The sequence below is a fragment of the Lepidochelys kempii genome, chromosome 2 (genome assembly GCF_965140285.1).
Source record: "Lepidochelys kempii isolate rLepKem1 chromosome 2, rLepKem1.hap1, whole genome shotgun sequence".
NCBI lineage: Eukaryota > Metazoa > Chordata > Testudines > Cheloniidae > Lepidochelys > Lepidochelys kempii.
The window spans coordinates 16,327,280-16,348,609 of NC_136381.1; the positions used below are offsets into that span (position 1 = coordinate 16,327,280).

Genomic DNA, 21,330 nt, shown 5'->3' on the forward strand with positions numbered 1-21,330 from the left:
GTCTTATTCTTTATGATTGTTTCTCTCGGGTCGTTCTTTATTAGATTAAATACATTACCCTCTGATATTGATGGCTGTTGATTTTGAGCACTGATGGAGAACACTTTTCCATCAGTGACTGGAGAGGGAGAAGGAACTTTTTGTATAGACTCATCAGGCAACGAGCAAGTGGCTAAACGCTGTGATCTTCTTCTCCTCTGGCTATATTTGTAGGATCTAGGGGGATTCACTGGCTGTGATGGACCTAAAAAGAGATCTTTCAATGTTCATGAAGTAGAGATACGTCATAATCTTACGGAAATATTTTAAGATCTAGAGAAGGGTCATGCTTTACATAGTTCTCTTCTGCAGAACTGCTAATCACATTGTGCTTTGTAAAAATGAATAAAAACTATGAATATCAGATGAATGTTAATGTTTGAGGCAAGATTTTGTTTTTTTGCTTCATATATTACTATAAGAATTTGAGGATCTAGCCTCCATGGATATAGAGGAGGTCCTTATGCAAATAACCTATTTGCATTAAGGGGAGCCACTTCACAAATCAATAAGAAAGTAGACAGCTTAAAGTTTAAGAAACAATAGGATTTCCAGTATAGCAAAATAATTGTCACAGTAAGACTTTAAAATAAACTCACAAAAAGTAATGGTTCATTTTAGTTCTAATCTCTCCACTTTCTGCTAAATTGATATTAACACCCTGGTAACAGCAAATACAGAAACATTAACTGTCAATGCACTACATAGCAAGAAGTCTAAACCCCAGCACGAAGAATCTCAAATGAAGAGAAATATATGTAGATATTATAGGCCTGATTCATTAAAAAAATAAAACCTCACTTATGCATGTTTCATATATTGTACTTGGGGAAATGTGCTTTATCTGCATAAATTAGAGTTTTGTAAATCATTAATTCTTTTTCCTCCTTGCCTTACCTAGCTTCCGCTGTGTCATACTAAAGATTTGCAGTAGCAACAAAAATTACATTTCTATTTTAAAAAAAGTCAAAAGAGGTGGGAGCTGTTACAAACCATAATAAAAAAATTAGGTATCTAGGCAATGAAGATACAGTTTGTTTGTTTTTTTAATGGCAAGCAAATGTATAGCTTCAGTCCAAAACACAAAACCTCCTCAAGCAAAACTACTTACCGACATCTTGGGGGTATTGCAACATGTGTGGATGACAGTGTTTTGTGGGGGAAATTTATAACATGATTTAAAACCAATTATATTTATTGAGAGAATACAGAAAACTGAACTGGCTTATCTCCCTCCCCCATTCAATTAAAATTTGCTACAAGTTTAAGAGACGTTTATCTCCTCAAGAAGATGTCAACTGTAGATGTAAGGATGCAACATGTGATGAAGGAGTCCTCTTCAGGCCTTATTTTGTCACAGCTCTGGGAGTGAAGCAAAACGTAGGCTTTTGCTTTACAGAAACCCATGTTAGTTATAACTGTTGACTGCACGACTTCGCCTTCTTTGAGCAACAACGTGTCTTTAAGAGGTGAAGCTCAAAACAAATCTGAAAAGGCTACACTATCCCTCTCCAGCAAAAACAACATATAGAGAGTGAGCTTGTAATGCTCAAAAACGTAATACAATCATTCAAGGATGTTATGCAGCAGATAAGTTTCAACAACTCTTCTGTCCACCAACAATATCTTGATATTTTGCAAACCTGTTCCATGTTTTAAAAAGGCTGAACTACTAAGGTGTTTTCACACAGGTACATCAAAACAGTCCACTGAAGGCAGAGTTCCTCAATGATGGAAAGGAAAGATCCGCAAGAAAACTGCACATATTTTTAATGAATCAGGCCCTTTAAGAAGAGGTGTTTGTTTTCTCCTGTATCACTAGTACCATTAGTGTGGAGATTCATACAATGGAACTTAAAATCATTAAAAGCCATGACTTTCTACTACCATAAAAGTGCCATTATTACTTGCACCATAATTCACATACCACATTACGTGACTTTACTTTTTATAAGTTTGAGCTATCCCTAATGCACCCACTTACGTTTGAATTTTTTTTTTATAAAAAGCAGATTCATTGTAAAAAGCAACATTAATTTACAATCAATTATTTTTCTGTATATTTCTTATGACTATAAGGAATTATGGTATTTTTTAAAATGTCTGTGCTCACTAGTTTTATTTATCACAGAAGAAGGAAGCTGAGAGACCAGTGTCAAATCCTCGACTTGTATTAACTCTGGGGAAAGTGGTGATTTAGGGGGCTTTATACACCCAGAAGAATCTCCAGATTCTTGTTTGCATTTCTTGCTGCGAGCCTTTCCTGAAGACAAAGTTGAGGATAACAGTGCAGGTTTCTGAGTGTTGGCAGAACTGCTAATATCAGCTTCATTTTTTTTCTGACTTTGAGGTTTAGGTGAAATCTCCTGAATAAATAATAAGAAATTGATACTTTTATTTCAGTTTCTTCATTGTGGTTCTTGTATTCTACTTTGATCTTTTTTAGCATCTTTAGTATTCAAAAACATTTATTCAAAAACATTTTTAAAGCCAACATTTAACATTTCCAATACAAATGAAAAACAGACTCAAATGTATCAAAGTAAAAGTTGAGCAAGCTGTTTGTTTTTAAAGGGACACTGCCAATGACTTTCATCCTTAAAAGTTTCTCTTCGTTTCTCATTGCTTGCAATACCCTCAAAAAAAGCTTAAACACATTATTTTCTCCTACCAACTATCTAATATCCATTTGACAAATAGTGCATTTTGCTGTTTTTCTAATACAATAAAATACTTTTCATGTCCATCTCTCTCTCTCTCATTATGAACCATCATCATCAATGTTTTCGGCAAGAATAAAGAATGACTTGGAGAACAACACTATTGCTACTAACCAGAATGGGAAGTAGATATGTTAGCTTTGTTGTGATCACACCACAAATCAGAAGTTAAGTTTCTCAGCAAGAGTCATCCATTTAAAATAAATATTTAGAAGTTGGATGTCATTTTCCACAAATTTACTTCAATTTTGAAGAACCACCTGAAAAGGTTGACAGTGCCCCTTTAAGGAAAGTCTTAGAACAACAAACAATAATGAAATTTGAGCACAACCCCTTTCAGTGCTGGGAGTCTGGATTTCACCACACTACTTGCTTGTGCTAATGTTTCATGAAATCGCAACTTCTAGCACCACGGGGTTAAATAGATTGTTAACTGTAAAAAAACCAAGCAGATAAAATATAGGCTAAAAAAAACAAACACTTTTTGAAAAGCAAAATATGCTGCATTTTCTAAAGCTGAAAATGTTCACCCTTCCTTTTAATGCATGTACTAAAATATTTAAAAATAATTAATCTGAATTTACAGCAATTAGCATTTTACATTTTTTGCTAGAAGGAGGTTCTCTTACAAGCTGAGTAATCTGTAACAATATTAGTACTTGCCCAATAATGGCAGCTTGTACATATCTGAACACATGACCTCAAATTAGTTCCATCTATTGCCCAGTTGAATATGCATCATGGTATTATGTTAGCTAATAAAACCATAATTATGAAAGTGTAAACTTTTGTTTCTAGAACGTGCGTGCCACTTTCTCCAAAAAGATTTCACTCCACTAACATTTGGGGGCATTTCCCAGTTTTCAGACCTCTGTACTTCAGAGGACTGCATTTTTGGTACTGAATAGAAGCTCTCTTTTCCACTGGAACATGGGAGCTGCAAGTTCCAGTGGAAATATAAAAAAAAGCAGCACACACTACATACTTAAAAAAGGGCACCCTTGCGTGCTATATGAATGGCATGCTGGAAGTACCACGTAAAATTCCGGTGCAAAGTGTCCCATTCAGTTATCCCCAGTTTTATCCTTGAATCAGCTCATTATACACGTGATTTAAGTGAAGTTTATTCATTTAAATAAAATATTCCATGAACTGTAGCGTATACCTATGCTGATTACAAAAAGGTATTACCAGAAATTAATTAGAGCCATAACTTGTAAATAAACAATTTTATTGTTCATCTTCACATATGTGAAAGACATTACTACAGCGTCCATTTCTTTCAAATTACAAAGTTATTTAAACAAGATTTAAAAAATTAAATTAAATATTTTGATAAGGTGCTTAACCCCTTAACAAGGACAAACTAACATTAAAAAACCTTAATGAATTAAAGTTATTCATCTAAGCAGGTCTTGCTCAAAAGGAAATATAACATTACATAACCCTAATACACTTAAATAAAACTACTGAATCTACACGTAACAGTCTGAGGTTTTTGGGCTTAAGACAGTTGTAAATTTAAAAAAGAGTTATAAATATAATTTCATCAGCACAGTATGTTTTTGGCTGTTGGCCTGAATATTACTGTGTGCTGTATTACATTATTTAAAAACACACTACAAGACATTTTACCCAATCAGTATTACAGTGGTAGCAGACAGTATCTCTGTCAGCTTTGCCATTTTAGGAGTTTATAACTCGGCCATTTTAATTTACATTTGGGCTGGAATTTAGCAAAAAAATTTGAGCTCAGACACTCCCACCCCAACTTAATCAGTTTATGTTTGACTGGTTTTTTGTTTTTCTTTTCAGTTAGAAGAAAGGGGAAAAGTAGTACATTTGTTGGGTTTTGGATGCTTTGCTTTTTAAGAACTCATAACTAAAACAAGTATTTTCAAAACCGTTTTGCAGACCATTAGTCAGTGAATGGTGACAGTCCCTTCTGGATATTTTGTTATTTCTAATCAACAAAGTAAAAATAGAAACAGCCGAGTTATTTTAGATTGAGAAGTTACTATTCAGAAGTTTCTGTTAATATGCACTGTAATCTATACTGTTGCATATGGTCTTAATAAATGGCAAAATCCCATTCATTTCAATGGGACTCTGCACAGTAAGATTTACAGTGTAATGATTCTTCCAGAAATGTCATGCTGTCAGACATTTCAGTTTTTTGCACACAAAGTATTATACAAAAGTACTAAGAAATTATAGCATCTTTAATATGCAAAAATTTGAGAAGTGGAATATAATGTAAATATATCATAAACCATTATGCAAAATATCAGTCAATGCATTGACACCTTAGTAGCTCAGAATTAACCATTAAAAGTAGAACCATAACTTTTCATTGACAGCACTCTGGATTTGAGATGCTCAGATCCAGTACAGTGTCAATGGAAAAACTATAGCAATGCCACCATATATCAGGACTAAAGAACCAGTTACAAGAAACACAGTATCAAAGTTTGGGGTAGGGATTATTTTAAGAGTGTGGTGGGGCTTGTGAAGAAAGGAAGTGCTCTTTTTAGATGGTTTGTTTAAAACAAACCATTAAAAAAATGAAAATTAATACAAAATAGCCATACTCATAGATTAAGGATCTTATTTAAGCCAACAAAAGCAAAAATATCAAGAGTTAAGGATGCCACTTCATCCTTAGCTTGCTTTACTGTGCTTAGGTAGTCAGCCCTTTTAGCATGCAAGATCATGCACAATTCTGAGACTCAAGCAACACCTGAACACAATGGAATGAGCCAGAGATAGGGAGGCAACCTTCAATTCTTCAAATAAGTGGTTTTAAATCAGACCCCTAACATTAAAGTTTCTTTTTTGTACGTATTAAAATATACATCTTAGCAAAATGTATGGCTCATTGAACAGTTCATAAAATACACACAGTCTACAACACCAATTCTTACAATAGAAAAGAAACTTCTTACAAAAGAAGTTTTACTAGATGCCAAAAACCCTGTTTCAAACCACAAATCAAATTTGTGTAAGGGTCTTTTTCTTAGCCAGTTGTGGGCATGGTTCCAGCTATAAAACCTTGGGACCGCTGTTTCCTAGCCTTTGACTCCTTGGAGACAGTAACTCATTTATGAAAATTAAAGTTAACACTGTCATTTGTGTCAATTTACTTGTATGTTTCTGGCTATGCAGAGATGTAAACATAAGATCAAATATTTCGTTCCCTGTCACTGTTTCTGAAGGGGCAATTTTGTTATGGATACTATATCTCCATGGCACACTCCAGTGGGAACCTTGCAAAAGAATCAAACTCTACCATTTCATACCTGCTCCAGGACTGGAGCTGTTTCTTTGTTGCCTTCCTTTTTTTCAGCACCATCCACAACAACAGCTTTGGATGCCAACAAACCTTAAGAGAAAAGTTGCACAGAGATATTTAGAATGGGTTGGTTTTTTTATTTTATCATTTGCAATCATCAGGTTTTATGAAAAACATAAATGTGAACAAAAATTAAAACATTTTCATCTATAAAAAGATTCTCTCTGAAACCCCCTTGTATGGAGTCTTTATTTAAAAGAACAAAACTTATGAGATCCTGCCTACAATTCACAGGCCCTGTATTATATATGAGGATTAGCACCGGCCATTCCAATAACACTCCCAGAGAGGAAAAAGGAGCTCCAATGCTATGACCCTCAACCGCAAAGCAATTGTGCTTCAAAAGCCAGACCTACAATCAAAGTAAATTTTCAACCATTTGATTTTAGGAGGTTATTTAGAATTCCTCCCTTCACTCATTCCCCCCACATTTGGTCTTTGTGTGCTTTCCTAATGGCTATAAGTAGGGCTCTACCAAATTCATGGCCATGAAAAACATGTCATGGACTCTGAAATCTGGTCTTTTGTGTGCTTTTACCCTGTACTAAACTTTTACCCTATACAGATTTCATGGGAGGAACCAGAGTTTCTCAAATTGGGGGTCCTGACCCAAAATGGACTTGCAGGGGGGTTGCAAGGTTATTTCAGGGAAGTCACGGTCAGTGGCGGATTAGCTACTGGGTCAATGGGGCCCCGGCCAATTGGGGCACCCCCATGCCCCACTCTGCCCACCCAGCACTCCTGCTAGGGAGCAGGGCTGGGGCACGGGGGCTTGTCCTGCTCTGCCCGACCACCCGGAGCTCCTACCGGGGAGCAGGGGAAGCCCCTGCGCCCTGACCCCACTCCCCAGCAGAAGCACAGGGGGAGGGAGACGGGGGCGACTGCAGTTGGAAGGCGTGGGGAAGGGCTCCCACTTGTTCTGGCCCAGGGCCTCAGAAAAGCGTAATCCGCCACTGGTCACGGTATTGTCACCCTTACTTCTGCACTGCCTTCAGAGCTGGGCAACCGGAGAGTGGTAGTTGTTGGCCAGGTGCCCAGCTCTGAAGGCAGTGCCCCACCACCAGCAGCACAGAAGGAAGGGTGGCCATACCATACCATGCCACCCTTCCTTCTACGCTGCTGCTGGCGGCGGGTCTGCCTTCAGAGCTGGGCTCCCAGCCAGCAGCCACCGCTCTCCAGCTGCCCAGCTCTGAAGGCAGCGCCACTGCCAGCAGCAGGCTAGAAGTAAGGGTAGCAGTACCGCAACCCCCACCAAACAATAACCTTGTTGACCCCCTCTCCCCCACACCTCCTTTTTGGGTCAGGATCCCTACAATTACAACACCATGAAATGCCAGATTTAAATAGCTGAAATCATGAAATTTATTATTTTTAAAATCCTAGGACCATGAAATTGACCAAAATGGCCTGTGAGTTTGGTAGGGCCCTGGTTATAAGTTACAGTTGCAGAGTTCCCATCAAAGTTTGCCTGTTATGTAGTCTCATCTTTTTTAACAGGCCCGTGCAAATCCTTTCTGGTCTAAACAAAACACTGAAGCATCTAACTGTTAGATTCTAACACAAGGAAAAATCTTACAAAGGCAAGTGGATAGACTAGATCAGAGGTTCTCAAACTGTGGTCCCCAGAACACCAGTGGTCTACGAGCTCCATTCAGGTGGTCCATGTATAGTTCCCTCTAAGATGCACGCCTGGGCAGCCGTACACGAGAAAACGAAGAGCCACCCACCTAATTAGTGGAGCTGTGCAGGCGTGGCTCCACTAATTAGATGCCTGGACCCTGGAGAAGACGCACATGTAAGGTGAGGTGGTGGGCTTGGGGGGAATAGGGAGTAGGTGGAAGGGGGAAATGGGATGAGAAGAAGGGGTGGGGGGGGAATTTGGGACGTGCAGGGCTGTGGTGGCCAGAGAAATAGGCGACTTTCCCCAGCTCCAAGGCTGCGGCTGCTGGGGAGAGACGGCCCTCCTTCCCATCCCCAGTTTAGGGACTGCTGTGGTGGGGGAGAGAGAACACATCCATCGTATCATAAAGGTAAGACTACGGATATTAAAATAGGAGCTGTGTGTGCTTTTATATGTAGAATAAAAAAACAATTATTATTAATTTTTTTTTAAATATAGCTCTTTTATCCAAAGCGCTTTATAATAGTTAGCTAAAGGTACAAACAACATATGGAAAGATTGAGTGGTCCGCCAAGACCCTCAGCAATTTTCAAGTGGTCCGTGAAAAAAAAGTTTGAAAACCACTGGACTAGATTACCTAATCAGAATTTTCATTCTCTATGATTTAAGAATATAAAAATGGCCACACTGGGTCAGACCAAAGGTCCATCCAGCCCAGTATCCTGTCTGCCAACAGTGGCCAATGCCAGGTGCCCCACAGGGAGTGAACCTAACAGGTAATGATCAAGTGATCTCTCTCCTGCTATCCATCTCCACCCTTTGACGAACAGAGGCTAGGGACACCATTCCTTACCCATCCTGGCTAATAGCCATTAATGGACTTAATCTCCATGAATTTATCCTGTTCTCTTTTAAACTCTGTTATAGTCCTAGCGTTCACAACCTCCTCAGGCAACAAATTGCACATGTAGACTATGCGCTGTGTGAAGAAGAGCTTCCCTTTATTTGTTTTAAACCTACTGACCATTAATTTCATTTGGTGGCCCCCAGTTCTTATATTATGGGAACAAATAAATAACTTTTTTCTTATTCACTTTCTCTACACCACTCATGATTTTATATACCTCTATCATATCCCCCCCCAGTCTCCTCTTTTCCAAGCTGAAAAGTCCTAGCCTCTTTAATCTCTCCTCATATGGGACTCGTTCCAAACCCCTAATCATTTTAGTTGCCTTTTCTGAACCTTTTCTAATGCCAGTATACTTTTTTTGAGATGAGGAGACCACATCTGTACGCAGTATTCAAGATGTGGGCGTACCATGGATTTATATAAGGGCAATAAGATATTCTCCGTCTTATTCTCTATCCCTTTTTAAATGATTCCTAACACTCTGTTTGCTTTTCTGACTGCCGCTGCACACTGCGTGGACATCTTCAGAGAACTATCCACAATGACTCCAAGATCTCTTTCCTGATTAGTTGTAGTTAAATTAGCCCCCATCATATTGTATGTATAGTTGGGGTTATTTTTTCCAATGGCCATTACATTATCCACATTAAATTTCATTTGCCATTTTGTTGCCCAATCACTTAGTTTTGTGAGATGTTTTTGAAGTTCTTCACAGTCTGTTTTGGTCTTAACTATCTTGAGCAGTTTAGTATCATCTGCAACCTTTGCCACCTCGCTCTTTACCCCTTTCTCCAGACCATTTATGAATAAGTTGAATAGGATTGGTCCTAGGACTGACCCTTGGGGAACACCATTAGTTCCCCTCTCCATTCTGAAAATTTACCATTTATTCCTACCCTTTGTTCCCTGTCTTTTAACCAGTTCTCAATCCATGAAAGGATCTTCCCTCTTATCCCATGACAACTTAATTGACGTAAGAGCCTTTGGTGTGGGACCTTCTCAAAGGCTTTCTGGAAATCTAAGTACACTATGTCCACTGGATCCCCCTTGTCCACATGTTTGTTGACCCCTTCGAAGAACTCTAATAGACTAGTAAGACATGATTTCCCTTTACAGAAACCGTGTTGACTTTTGCCTAACAATTTATGTTCTTCTATGTTTAAGTAATAGGGACTCCAGGTGACCCTGATAATAGATCCACTGGGAAACTAGTATTTTTAAACAGTGCTAGTTCTTCATTCACAAATCCATATACAACACTACTAATATACATTTAACAACCAGATAATAGAAACAGCCAACAGTTTTAAACCTGATGTTCAGATTTTTTTTTTTTTTCCATTTTATGCACAGAGCTTGTTGTTGCCCAGCCAATAAGTAGGTGTTTCAGAGCTGCTTTGTCCGGAAACTTTTATTTTATTACTTAATATCTCTAGTAAATAATGTTGGTGAGGAGACCCAGCTCACTTGAAGATGCCTAAAGAAAAACTAAAGCAGAGGCAGCAAGATATCTTTGACTTCAAAGTCTTCTGCAATCAGTGGCCCCAAGAAGAAGCTACTTCTTAACAGAGGTTGTTATCCATACTGAACAGTCTGCTACAAGATATAGGTACTGCATTCCCTGGTAAATTAGATACCCTCACAACCAATTCAGAACACACTAAACTGGAGGCATATCACTTAGTGAACTCTGGGCTCTCCTAAAGTAACACATTTAGAACACTGGAATACTGCAAATCCGTCAGTAACCCAGGTGACTTTTCATTAAGGAGTTGTTATCAAGCTTCTGTGCCCCACAAGGATCCACTACAGGAAATTGTATTCTATTCCTTACCACGTGTGTTATATCAGTTTGCTGCATTTTTTTTCAAATTAAGCAGAACATTGTCTCCAATCCAAGATGTGCAAAGACATTACTTAAAAAAAACATATTAATCAATCATGAATTTACTGCAAAGTAGAACCCCACTAATTTGCAGTACTGAGTGGAAGTCATTAGGAGTTTATGCAATTCATAACTTAACAAACAAGATCTCAATTCTGCACCTTGATCAAGACAGGAGAACCCCTGCACTTATGTGGGCCCCAAATACAGACCTTACGTCAAAATCTTGGAACAGGGTTGGCTTTATTACTCTTTGTGTAGTGCTTTGAGATCATAAAAAACAATAACTGCAAAGTATTAATATAACTAACAGACATGTACTGATCTACCGTAGCACTTTATGTACAAGCGTAAACATTTGGATATGTTAAAAAGTAATGATGTTCTCAATAAAAAGGTAATTTACCAGTGATTTTGTTAAGACGAGCTCTCTTTGCCTGAAATGAGTTGCCTAGATTACTTTTCCTCTTGTTCGATAATGTATTCTCTGCCCGCACAAATGCCATCTTTGGAACGTCTACTACTGGGAATCCTACTTTTAAAAGAACAGACATGGAAGAGTTCATCTACAAATTCACATTTCATAAACATTTCTTACCAACTGTAAATATTTCAATGCAAAATATATTCTAAGATGAATGAATAGGCTTTTATGTGCCATAACAGGCAGTTTAAAGATTTATAATTAACAATATACAGAAAAATATTACCTTGAAATTTTAAGTAATAAGTTAACAGATATTAACTTTGTTGACGTGATCAGGATTTACTGATTCAGAGGTAAAGTCTAGATGGCCCTTAAAACATGAAGGCATATGTATTACATTGTCTTCAAAAATATCTAGAAATCTCCATTATAACCATGAATCATTAGAATTTTAGTTTTTAAAAAAAACTCATAAGGGAAAATGAAATAAGAGATCTAGAAAAACAAACTTCTGATCTCTTCTGAGCCACTTAGGAAGCAGAAATTTGCACATAAATCTAAATGATTAACACTGTTGCAGATCTCAGTATTGAAGTGTACTAGGATACAAACACCAACTTCCTCTAGTCTAGAACCATTGGCAGTACCATTTTGCAACATGAACAAAAGAGATTCTGAGGCCAATAGTAACTGGACAGGCAGAAAAAACAATATTTGCAGCCTTTAGAAAAATAAGCACTAGAATATAGTTTGTACCAAACGTTTCACTCGATGTAGGCTCCTCTTCTTTTTTCTGGACTTCCTGTATGATTGTAGAGGTTGAGGTTTCTTCCTTCTTTGAAGGTACTTTAAACCATTTTCTCTCCTCTTTATCTTTATTGCTGTTTGCACTGGTCCGCGGTTTACTTCCTGCTTTGTTCTTGGCTGCTGCTGCTGCTGCAGCTTTGACCAAAGCTATCCAATCCTCCAAAAAGAAAACAAAGGTGGAGGAGCATTAGTAGCTGTTTGCGACATTCAAACAGAATCCATTTACAAATAGTGACCAACCTCATCCAGAATTGACAAGTACATTTATGTTTAGTTTTATGACTACTGCCCGTGATTCAGTAAAATGTACTTTCCAAATTGTCTACATAGTCTAACTAGAATCTACCTCGTGGATTTAAAAAAAATAACAAAAACACTGCATATGGAAATTAATCTCTATGATTAGCCTTTCAAGCACTATTGTGCCCTAATAACTAATCTGTAAGTTATAAGAGTTACAGCAATACAGGAACTGTCATACTGGAACAGACCATTAACTCCATTATCCTGTCTCTAGTTGTAGCCTACACTAATCTAGCTATTTCAAATGGAAGACCAATCCCTCTGTGCCCCACACATGTCTATCAAACTACACAATCCATGGGCAGGAGAATTCTTTCTAACCTAAGCCGAGGATCAGGTAATGACCTGAAGCAATGGTAACTCTGGGACAGCAATTTCTAGAGTAACTGCAAATACTGTTCCTACTGTATTCAATTTTCAAGCTTCATCCAATAATCTCAAATGGCTCTATAAACAGCAATTAACTGTCACAATCCACCTGCAAGGTAGGAAGAGATTACTATCATTTTAGAGATGGGTAGGTAAACTGGCACACAGGGAATTCAAGTGACTTGCCCTTGGCCACACAGTGAATCTAGGTGTCTTGACCCAGATCCCCTCTTCTAACGACTTGACAACTCTACCACAGTAAGCCAATTGTCTTAACATCTTGCAGCAGTGTTTTCCATGGAAACATTTTGTTACAATTTGAATGAATGAAAACAATTGAACATATTTTTAAACTTTTTGAAATAAAAGATTTAATGACCACATGACTGTTTGATCTCATTAATGTTTTATATCTGTATGTTCATATGTTATGTTTAAATTGTACTGTGTGTGCATGTGCATGTGTGTGAAATATGGATTATAAATATCCCTAGAGCAAAGACCACATTTTCTTCTCTGTTTGGTGGAGACAGCGCTCAGTAAGTAATCAAGTATTTCCTTTATTCATTTAAAATGTGCTGAATTTAATCTGGATTATTTCTTTGTTAGTGTATTATGGAATACATTAAAAAACAATACCTGATTGGCTTTCACTCTTCCAATCATACTTGACTTATTTCTAAACTAGACAATTGCAATCCTTTTAATCTCTTTACATATGGAAACCTCTCCATCCAGTACCTCTACCATTTTTTCCAATTACCATTCAGTGGACCTTTTCTATTTTCTGTGCCCCCTTTAAGGTGTCATGAGGACATATCTTCAGTTAAAATCTTTTTCTGCATTATTCTCTATCCCTTCTTCATACAACCCAACCGTTAATTTATATTTCTACCACTTTTCTGCACTGAATATGCATCTCCACTGTGTAATCAACTACACATTTTGTGACGGTGATAGTTTCAACACACCAATAGTAAGCAAGGTCCCTTTTTCAGGAATTAGACAGTGATGCAAGAAGATCAGGTAACTTTCCTGTGACGTTGACTGTTTCTTCTCTATAACATTACACCTCTATCCCGATATAATGCTGTCCTCGGGAGCCAAAAAAAATCTTACCGTGTTATAGGTGAAACCATGTCATACCAAACTTGCTTTTGATCCACCGGAGCATGCAGCCCCGCCCCCTCGGAGCGCTGCTTTACTGTGTTATATCAGGTCGCGTTATATTGGGGTAGAGGTGTATTTGCTTCACATTCTCCCCTTATCCTGCGGTCCCCCAGGATAAGTTAGTTATGCATGTGTCTGAATATCATTAACTTAGAATTCACCTCCACAGATTTAGATACCACCAACTACACATATTGAAAAGACAAAGCCCCTACCCCAAAGAGTTTCCAGTATGAATCTCTTCTGAGCTAACCTACGAAACTAACTGTAAAAGTGTAGACATGTGGATCTTCAACAACGTATACTATACTCATTTGTGCCCGGTCACAAAATTGAAGAAATCTTTCATTTGGTGCAGCTTCATATAGTAGCATTATTATTTATACAGCACCAGAGATATGGATGGTACCTTATAGATGGGAAAGAAAAGACAATTCTAGTAACAAAGAGCTTACAATGCAAGAGACACAACATAGGAAAACAACAGTAAAAAGGAGAAAGGGAGAGAGAATGTCATGAAGACACTTGTAGTTTATGTATGCTGGTAGACCCCCTTCTGTGATTTATATTTAAATGTGTATTTACTTAGTGCAGTTTAGGTAAACAAGTTGATAGATGTGAGCATGTGATGGAACGTACAGATCCTTGGTGCCCCATAGGTGGCACTGCATGAGTGATGTCCATAAGTGGGGGTCCTGCTGAGTCACACAGTAGCATGGTGATTTGGGTTAAATCCCAACAAGGTTTCTAAGGTCAGGCTTTCAAATTCCCATAGGAAAGTGCCACCCTGAGAGGAGGGTGATTGGGGCTTGGTTTCTACCTTTACTTGTGCACAAGTTTTTTTTAAGCCCAGGCCATACAAGGTTTTGGAGGTGCAGGTAAGGAGGAACCACATAGAGACTGCATGACTAGAAGCCAAGACAGGAAGGTCTGGAGACAAGAACTGTCCTATTTATATTGTTCTGTGTTTAAAGACTGTTATACACAATGAAGGAAACTGGCCAGAGACTTCGCTAGTCTATTTTTATTTTGGTTGAGTGCCCTATGACAGATCATTTCATGTGTAAGAAACTAAGGGATGTAATCTTCTCTTGATAAGCACAGAAATTCCTGTTCAGAAAGAAACCGTCTTCAAATGTAAGCTCAGAGTTTATTTACAACCTTTTATAAAACTTGTATAAGGAAAAATAAAGAGAAGAAGAAGAAAGGTGGACTCTAAATCTGAATGAGTTTGAAGTCTTTCTTGAATTGGGATTGTTACCTGGTCTCTAACGTAACAGCCAGCCACAATACTGAGATGTAGCCAGACTCAGTAACCTGTCATTCAAATAATTTTAATCATATCAGTAACAGCAGCTTTTTTGGCATGCACTGTGTATACAAATCCCAAGATCCAGTTACTACCAAGTTAGAACAGAGCAATCTCAAGTACAGTTCTCCTGAAATAAGTTCATCCCCTTCCTCCCCAGTGCTCTGAGTAGCCATTATGAATCACTTTGTTCTGATTACCCATTGCCTTCAGAATTCCCTATGATCAAACCACAGCAAACATGGCGGCCTCCACTTCTAAGCCACAATGTTCACCCCAAACGACCTTTTTTCCCTTCAGTATTTCCTCCTTGCCACTTAAAGAAGGCTTAGTTCCTTTCTTTCTCCTCCTATCCCCACTACAAACATTTTTTTAATTAACCTGTCCAGGGCTATATGGGATAACAGAGTAATAGGAAGCAGTCAGGAGATAAAGCAGCAGTTGTGGTTTTGGACAAATGGATGGAATTCTGAGAAAAGTCAATGCAAACCATACAGTCATTACAAAAATCAGATCAACTAAGCCAAACTTCAGGAAACTGCATAATAAAGAAATAAGTTAGTAGGAACCATCCAGCATACCTATATATTGATTGGCTAGAACAACTGCATTTTAATAATCATATAACTGCAACAGTGGGAAGGCAAAAAGCAGTAGCATTTCTAAAATCCATCCCTTCTGCCAACACCTGGATTTATGTCCTGCCACCTCTCTCTTCAGCTATCACAACTACCACCTCTTTACTTCTGTGTCTTCCTCTTCTGGCACTCCTACTACATTACCCCTCCCACCACGCACATCCACACCCACACCCACACCCATACACCCCTTTCTAGTTCACTGGCTGTTTCTAAATCAAGACTGGATTCCTTGCTCTCACATTCAACACCTGATACAGCTCTGCCCTACCTACATCTATGATCTCAGGTCTTGTTTTCTCCTATCATCTCTTCTTTGTCTCTGTCCCAATTGTGCCTTTTTTCCTCAGCTTCCTCTTCCTATGTACCAAGTTCCCTCCCTCTCCTTCAAATCCCTCCTCAAAACTCACTTCTTTTGGTTCGATTTCCGTCACTAATCTCAGCTCCGGCGCTATCTGCTCCCTCTCGCGCGCCTAATTATATTGAAGATAAAACAAAAAAACATGAAACAGAACAAATAAGTTATCTGAATTATTTGTAAGTACTCCCCAAGGGCAGTTTTCATTCTCCCCCTTTTCCATTTCTTCTCTTCCCCATCTCTGTTGCATTTCTGTCTAAATTTTAAAACGTAGCTAATCCAAGCAGGAACCTGGTCTGTACTCTCCATATAAATAAGAAAACAAAAATGTTTGTATAATTTTTGTTTTTGCCTTTCCACCCTCACAGCTGAAACTTTTGAATACACACAAATATTGTAGTATTAAAAAAAATTTACTTAGAATGTTACAAGTTCTACAGTATCACTCACTTTAAAGAGACAATGTGAACTTAAAATCACATTTCCATCTGAAAATATTACACCTATTTTTGTTACAAATAACTCCAAAGATTACTGGAGTAGAAAAATCAAAGAATAGTCTCTTCTTCAGTGTGCTCAATTTGTGCATTTGACAGTACTTTGGGTATAACCACTTTCACTGTTCTAATGGTCACTTGCATCACTCATGCACTGCTCTTAGGTACACACAAGAGACGACACAAGTAACAAGGGAAGCAGAAAAAATCCTTATACAAAAATGTTAATGAAAGTTATATTTTATATGGACTCACTATTTTAAAGGTGATAGAAAATGAATTTGTAGGCAACTTTTAGTGAATTAAAAATATCAAAACATTGCCTCTGTAATTCTCACGTCAGCTTGCACACTAATGGACAAAATTATTTTTGCGGACATTCAACATTTTCAGAAAAAAACATTGCATGTTAATACCTTACTATTATTTTAAAAGTAATACAATTTTAAACCTAAATGCCAACTCTCTCAGGGTGCGGTTTCTATACAAGCATTTGGGGGGGAAAAGGGAGGGCAGGAGGGGGAGAAATCCCAACAGGAAAAAGGTTCTGGGTCTGAATTTAACAAATAGTATCACAGGTTCATCTGATGCATGACTTTCATACCAAATTATGTTGGGGGGGGGGGTTGTCTTCTTTGAGAAATCATACAAAAACCTATGCCTGTCCAATAATTCCTGGTAAGTGCCTTCTTTTAGAATAAAAGAACAGTTTTAGTTTGAAACAAAGCTTAGTCTTAGATAACTTTGACCTTCAAACCAATCTTAGGTTGTATTTTTATTTTTACAACACAAATACTTCTGAAATAAAGATGGATATTTTTTGCCATAGCAGAATAGATTTACCTAGCCTCCTGTCCAGCAGTTATACTACTACTTAAAAAATGAAACCCAAAGCCTGCTTTGAGACCAAGAGATTTGTACTCCTGCCTCTGATTTTGGAGATTTAGAAATGTCAAAGTTAATCTCATCTTTCATTTTAAATGTGAACGTTTTCTAGCCCGTGTAGAAATCAAAATTAATTGCCAAAAATACAAGTTTGTCCCAGTGATTATTCCTCAAGATCTCCACTACAGCCACTCAGGTTTGGCATCAGACACATGAAATCCAACATCACAAGTGTCTCAATATTTGAAGAAAAGCAGAATAATTTTTTGTGTTTATAAGAGTGCCATTTGGGCTGCCATCTATGGCACTAACACTCCTATAGACTTCCTCCCAGTTATTGACTTGTTTCAACTGAGTTTTTGTTTCTCTGCTGAGAAGCCAAAGTGGCCTTTAGCTACAGAGTAGTATCTCAATAGTGCAACAGACAACATGATTTAGTGGAACAAGCAAAGGTTTGAGAGCAAGGAACTTCTAAACTCTAATCCAAGCTCACTGTTCTTCTTTATTCAAGTTGCAACTTCCCTGCCTAAGTTTCCCTATTTGTAAAATCAAATGAAATAATATTTAACGTCTTACCTCATTGGGTTATACACATTAATGTTTGTACAGAAACTCAACAGAATGCACATAACCATCCAGCAAGAGGCTGACGGTAATGTGAGTAGGGATTTCTGTGCTTAACTATTTAAAAAAAAAAAGGATTAAAGTCTGAAGGTGCCCCAAATAATCCATTGCCTGTCCGTCTCCAAAGTCCTAACATTCTTTGTGTGATTGTCATATCATGATTTAAAGCTATCAGTTACACAGAAGCATGCACAAATTATTGTTTAAAAGGCCCTCCCATTTCTCCATTTGCAAATAGTCATATAAAAACCAAACCCAGTAATTTATTCATTTTTATAAGTCATTTTCCAGAGCAGATTAGACATTTGAATTCTGCTCTTCCAAGTAAAAACAATTTCTTGAAAAACTGGGGACTATAACTATTTGCGTTTTATCAAATTTACTTGCTCCTTTTAGCAAGTTTCGACAATCATTTCATTTTTTTAAAAAATAGCTAAAATTTCTCATTACCAGTACAATTATTTTAAAAAGATTAGGAGGACTTGTGGCACTTTAGAGACTAACAAATTTATTTGAGCATAAGCGTTCATGAGCTACAGCTCACTTCAAATCAGGCTTCATACAAACTTGAAGACTGGATAAAACTTGGATAAAATTCCTAAGTATTTAAGTTAAAATCCTGCTATTTATCTTAGATTGTATGTCTGTATCTCATAACCTGCCTCCCTTCCTGGTTGGGTGCTACTCTCTTCTGTGACGGCATTGAGACTGTCACAGATAGAAGAATATCTGCCCATTTTGGCACAGGGAGATAAAAAAATGAACTAACTCTGAATTAATAGAAGAAAGTGGTAGAAATCTGACATTGTAACAAATCCACCAGCAGCGGCCCACTGATGGGCTAAGGCCTCTTCTAAAAGGTCATAAAGGAGGAGAGAACCTGTTAGCCCCTATGTGGTCCTGGGTTGGGACCACTGGAAAGAGAATGGTCAGGGAACAGATGAGCCAGTGAGGAGAGCATACTGCACTCAGAGGTTTCATAATTGAGAGGAGATCACTAGCACAGCACATGCTAGGGCATCCCCTGAAGTTAAGAACTGGTGAACCAACATACTGAGGGACCTAAAGAGAAGGCAGCAGTAAGTTTAAAATCATTTGTGTTACATGACCCTTCCTGCATGGGGCATTCAGCAGATAATTTGTTCTCAGGTCACTGTTAATACCACATGCCCTGTTTAGTAGTCAACACAAACAAGCAAGAAAAGACACCTAATATCCTCACCTGCCCTTTGGCATCCTCAGGCATAGATTTGATATGCATCCTTTTTAGACATCGAATAACTCCATCATAGAACTGTACTGTGAAGGTTCCTAAAACAGGATTGATGCAATCACTATGAGTAGTTAGAAACATACGTACCTCACTACTTCCCCAAAATGCTACAAATACACAGTCATTTCAGACCCGGTCCTGTATGTGACATCAGTGAGTGCTTTCGCTCTGCAAATACTATAGGACTGAGCATCTATTTAAAATTCTTCCCTTTATAGTTACAGTCACATATCCTCCTTGGATACATCAAGATTAAAAGGGACACAATCAAGACAGAAGTGCTTAAAAAACCCTCTTTACTCACAATGAAAAACTCAGTGTTGAGTTCGTTACTGAGATAAGTGTTTGTGGTTTCAGGACCTTGGACAGTTGTACTACAACTGTAAAACCTATTTTATATGATTACATTTCTCACAGCTTGGACAATAAGTAATGCTTCATTTTTGTTTATAAATTTCCAATTTATTAATCCAATGATGCCATGTATTATCAGTACATTTAAACCCACACCTGAAAACAATTTTCATTCATTTTTAAATACAATAAAAGCATTGCAATAGATATAAAATCAAAACAATGCAAACGTCAAACTACTTTAAATTTTATGCCTAAGTTAGCTGGCATTTTCCTTTTAATATTGCATTTATCTTATTTCACTGATTACCAAAGCTCAAAAATGAGATTTTGAATGTTTTCTAGAAGAATTGAGGTACTGTAAGCATATAAGTATAAACCCAAACCAACCGTACTGTGAAGGGTTCTATAATAGTGAGGCAAGGATGTTCATCTCACTACTATAAATGAAAGTTACATTACTACTGAGTGGAGGAGGTACCCCAAGTTTTTAACTTCATAGAAATAAAAGATGATAAATGCTCACTAGATCAAACCCATTCCTCCCCTCATAGAATAGCAATGCTTCCAACAGTATGTTTAACATAGTGAATAGGGGGGAGGGATAGCTCAGTGGTTTGAGCATTGGCCTGCTAAACCCAGGGTTGTGAGTTCAATCCTTGAGGGGGCCATTTAGGGATCTGGGGCAAAAATTGGGGATTGGTCCTGCTTTGAGCAGGGGGTTGGACTAGATGACCTCCTGAGGTCCCTTCCAACCCTGATATTCTATGATTCTATGAATAAAACCGTATGTAAACACATTTTGATTTTAAACAGATAATAGCAGTGTTCCTGGTAAACAAAGAGAAGTACTTACAGATGCATTGTATTTATATACATACCCTCCTTGTTAATTGCTTCAATCTTAGCAGGGTAATATCGACAGTCTGTCCAACGAGCTAGCACCTCTTCTCCAGGTTTAAAATCCTATTTTAAACAATTTTAACTGTTAATATCTTGCCCTGCAAACCTTTCCTAAACAAACTTAAGCTTTATAACTTAGCGATATTTTCCTTGAAAAAAAATTAATACCATTAGGTTTGAAAGAATTCAATTTTTACTTTTTATAACTTTGACAGATAATATTGATCTTTATTTTTAAATATTTTTAAAATGTTTATTGATCAAAACTTTGACATTTCTTGGAAGTGGGGGGTGTCAGAATTATTTAAAGACAGTAGCTGCTGACATTCATAAAGTTAAAGCTTTATAACTGTTAAAACACAAATTACCTACATCACATGTCAAAATATACAAATTAAAATTTACAAAGTAAATATCCTTAAGTTCTCAAGCAGCATTTTTCTTTTTTTTTAAACTTTGCCTATGTGTAAATTTTGATCTTAGGGCTGTCAAGCGATTAACAATAATAGAATACCATTTATCCAAAAATATTTAAATGTTTTCTACATTTTCAAATATATTGGATTTCAATTACAACACAGAATACAAATATGAATCTTTACCGCACCTGGCATGTAAATACTTTGCAATGCCAGCTACAAAAGTGCCATGCAAATGCCTGTTCTCACTTTCTAGTGACATTGTAAATAAGAAGAGGGCAGCATTATCTCCTGTATATGTAAACAAACTTGTTTGTCTTAGCAATTGGCTGAAGGAGACATAGGACTGAATGGACCTGTAGGCGATAAAGTTTTACATTGTTTTGTTTTTGAGCGCAGTTATGTAACCAAGAAAAATTCTTTTTAAAAAAATCTATATATGTAAGTTGCATTTTCATGACAATGGA

General features: G+C 37.5%; 1 protein-coding gene across 16 annotated transcripts in view; it reads right to left on the reverse strand.

The window, feature by feature from the left end:
* PHF20L1 (PHD finger protein 20 like 1) overlaps positions 1–21,330 on the reverse strand; it is an 82,655-nt gene that overhangs the window by 37,158 nt on the left and 24,167 nt on the right. For 6 of the 16 annotated variants that reach the window (XM_073330084.2, XM_073330086.2, XM_073330083.2 and 3 more), the window contains exons 4-11: positions 20,423–20,507; positions 19,137–19,225; positions 15,961–16,023; positions 11,711–11,918; positions 10,934–11,062; positions 6,059–6,141; positions 2,153–2,405; positions 59–244 (exon numbers count right to left, since the gene is read on the reverse strand). In XM_073330084.2, the coding sequence (XP_073186185.1) occupies positions 59–244; positions 2,153–2,405; positions 6,059–6,141; positions 10,934–11,062; positions 11,711–11,918; positions 15,961–16,023; positions 19,137–19,225; positions 20,423–20,507 (1,096 nt within the window). Of the gene's footprint in view, positions 1–58; positions 245–2,152; positions 2,406–6,052; positions 6,142–10,933; positions 11,063–11,710; positions 11,919–15,960; positions 16,024–19,136; positions 19,226–20,422; positions 20,508–21,330 lie in introns of those variants that run through there. The other 10 variants (XM_073330088.2, XM_073330096.2, XM_073330095.2 and 7 more) reach the window with 5 other exon arrangements.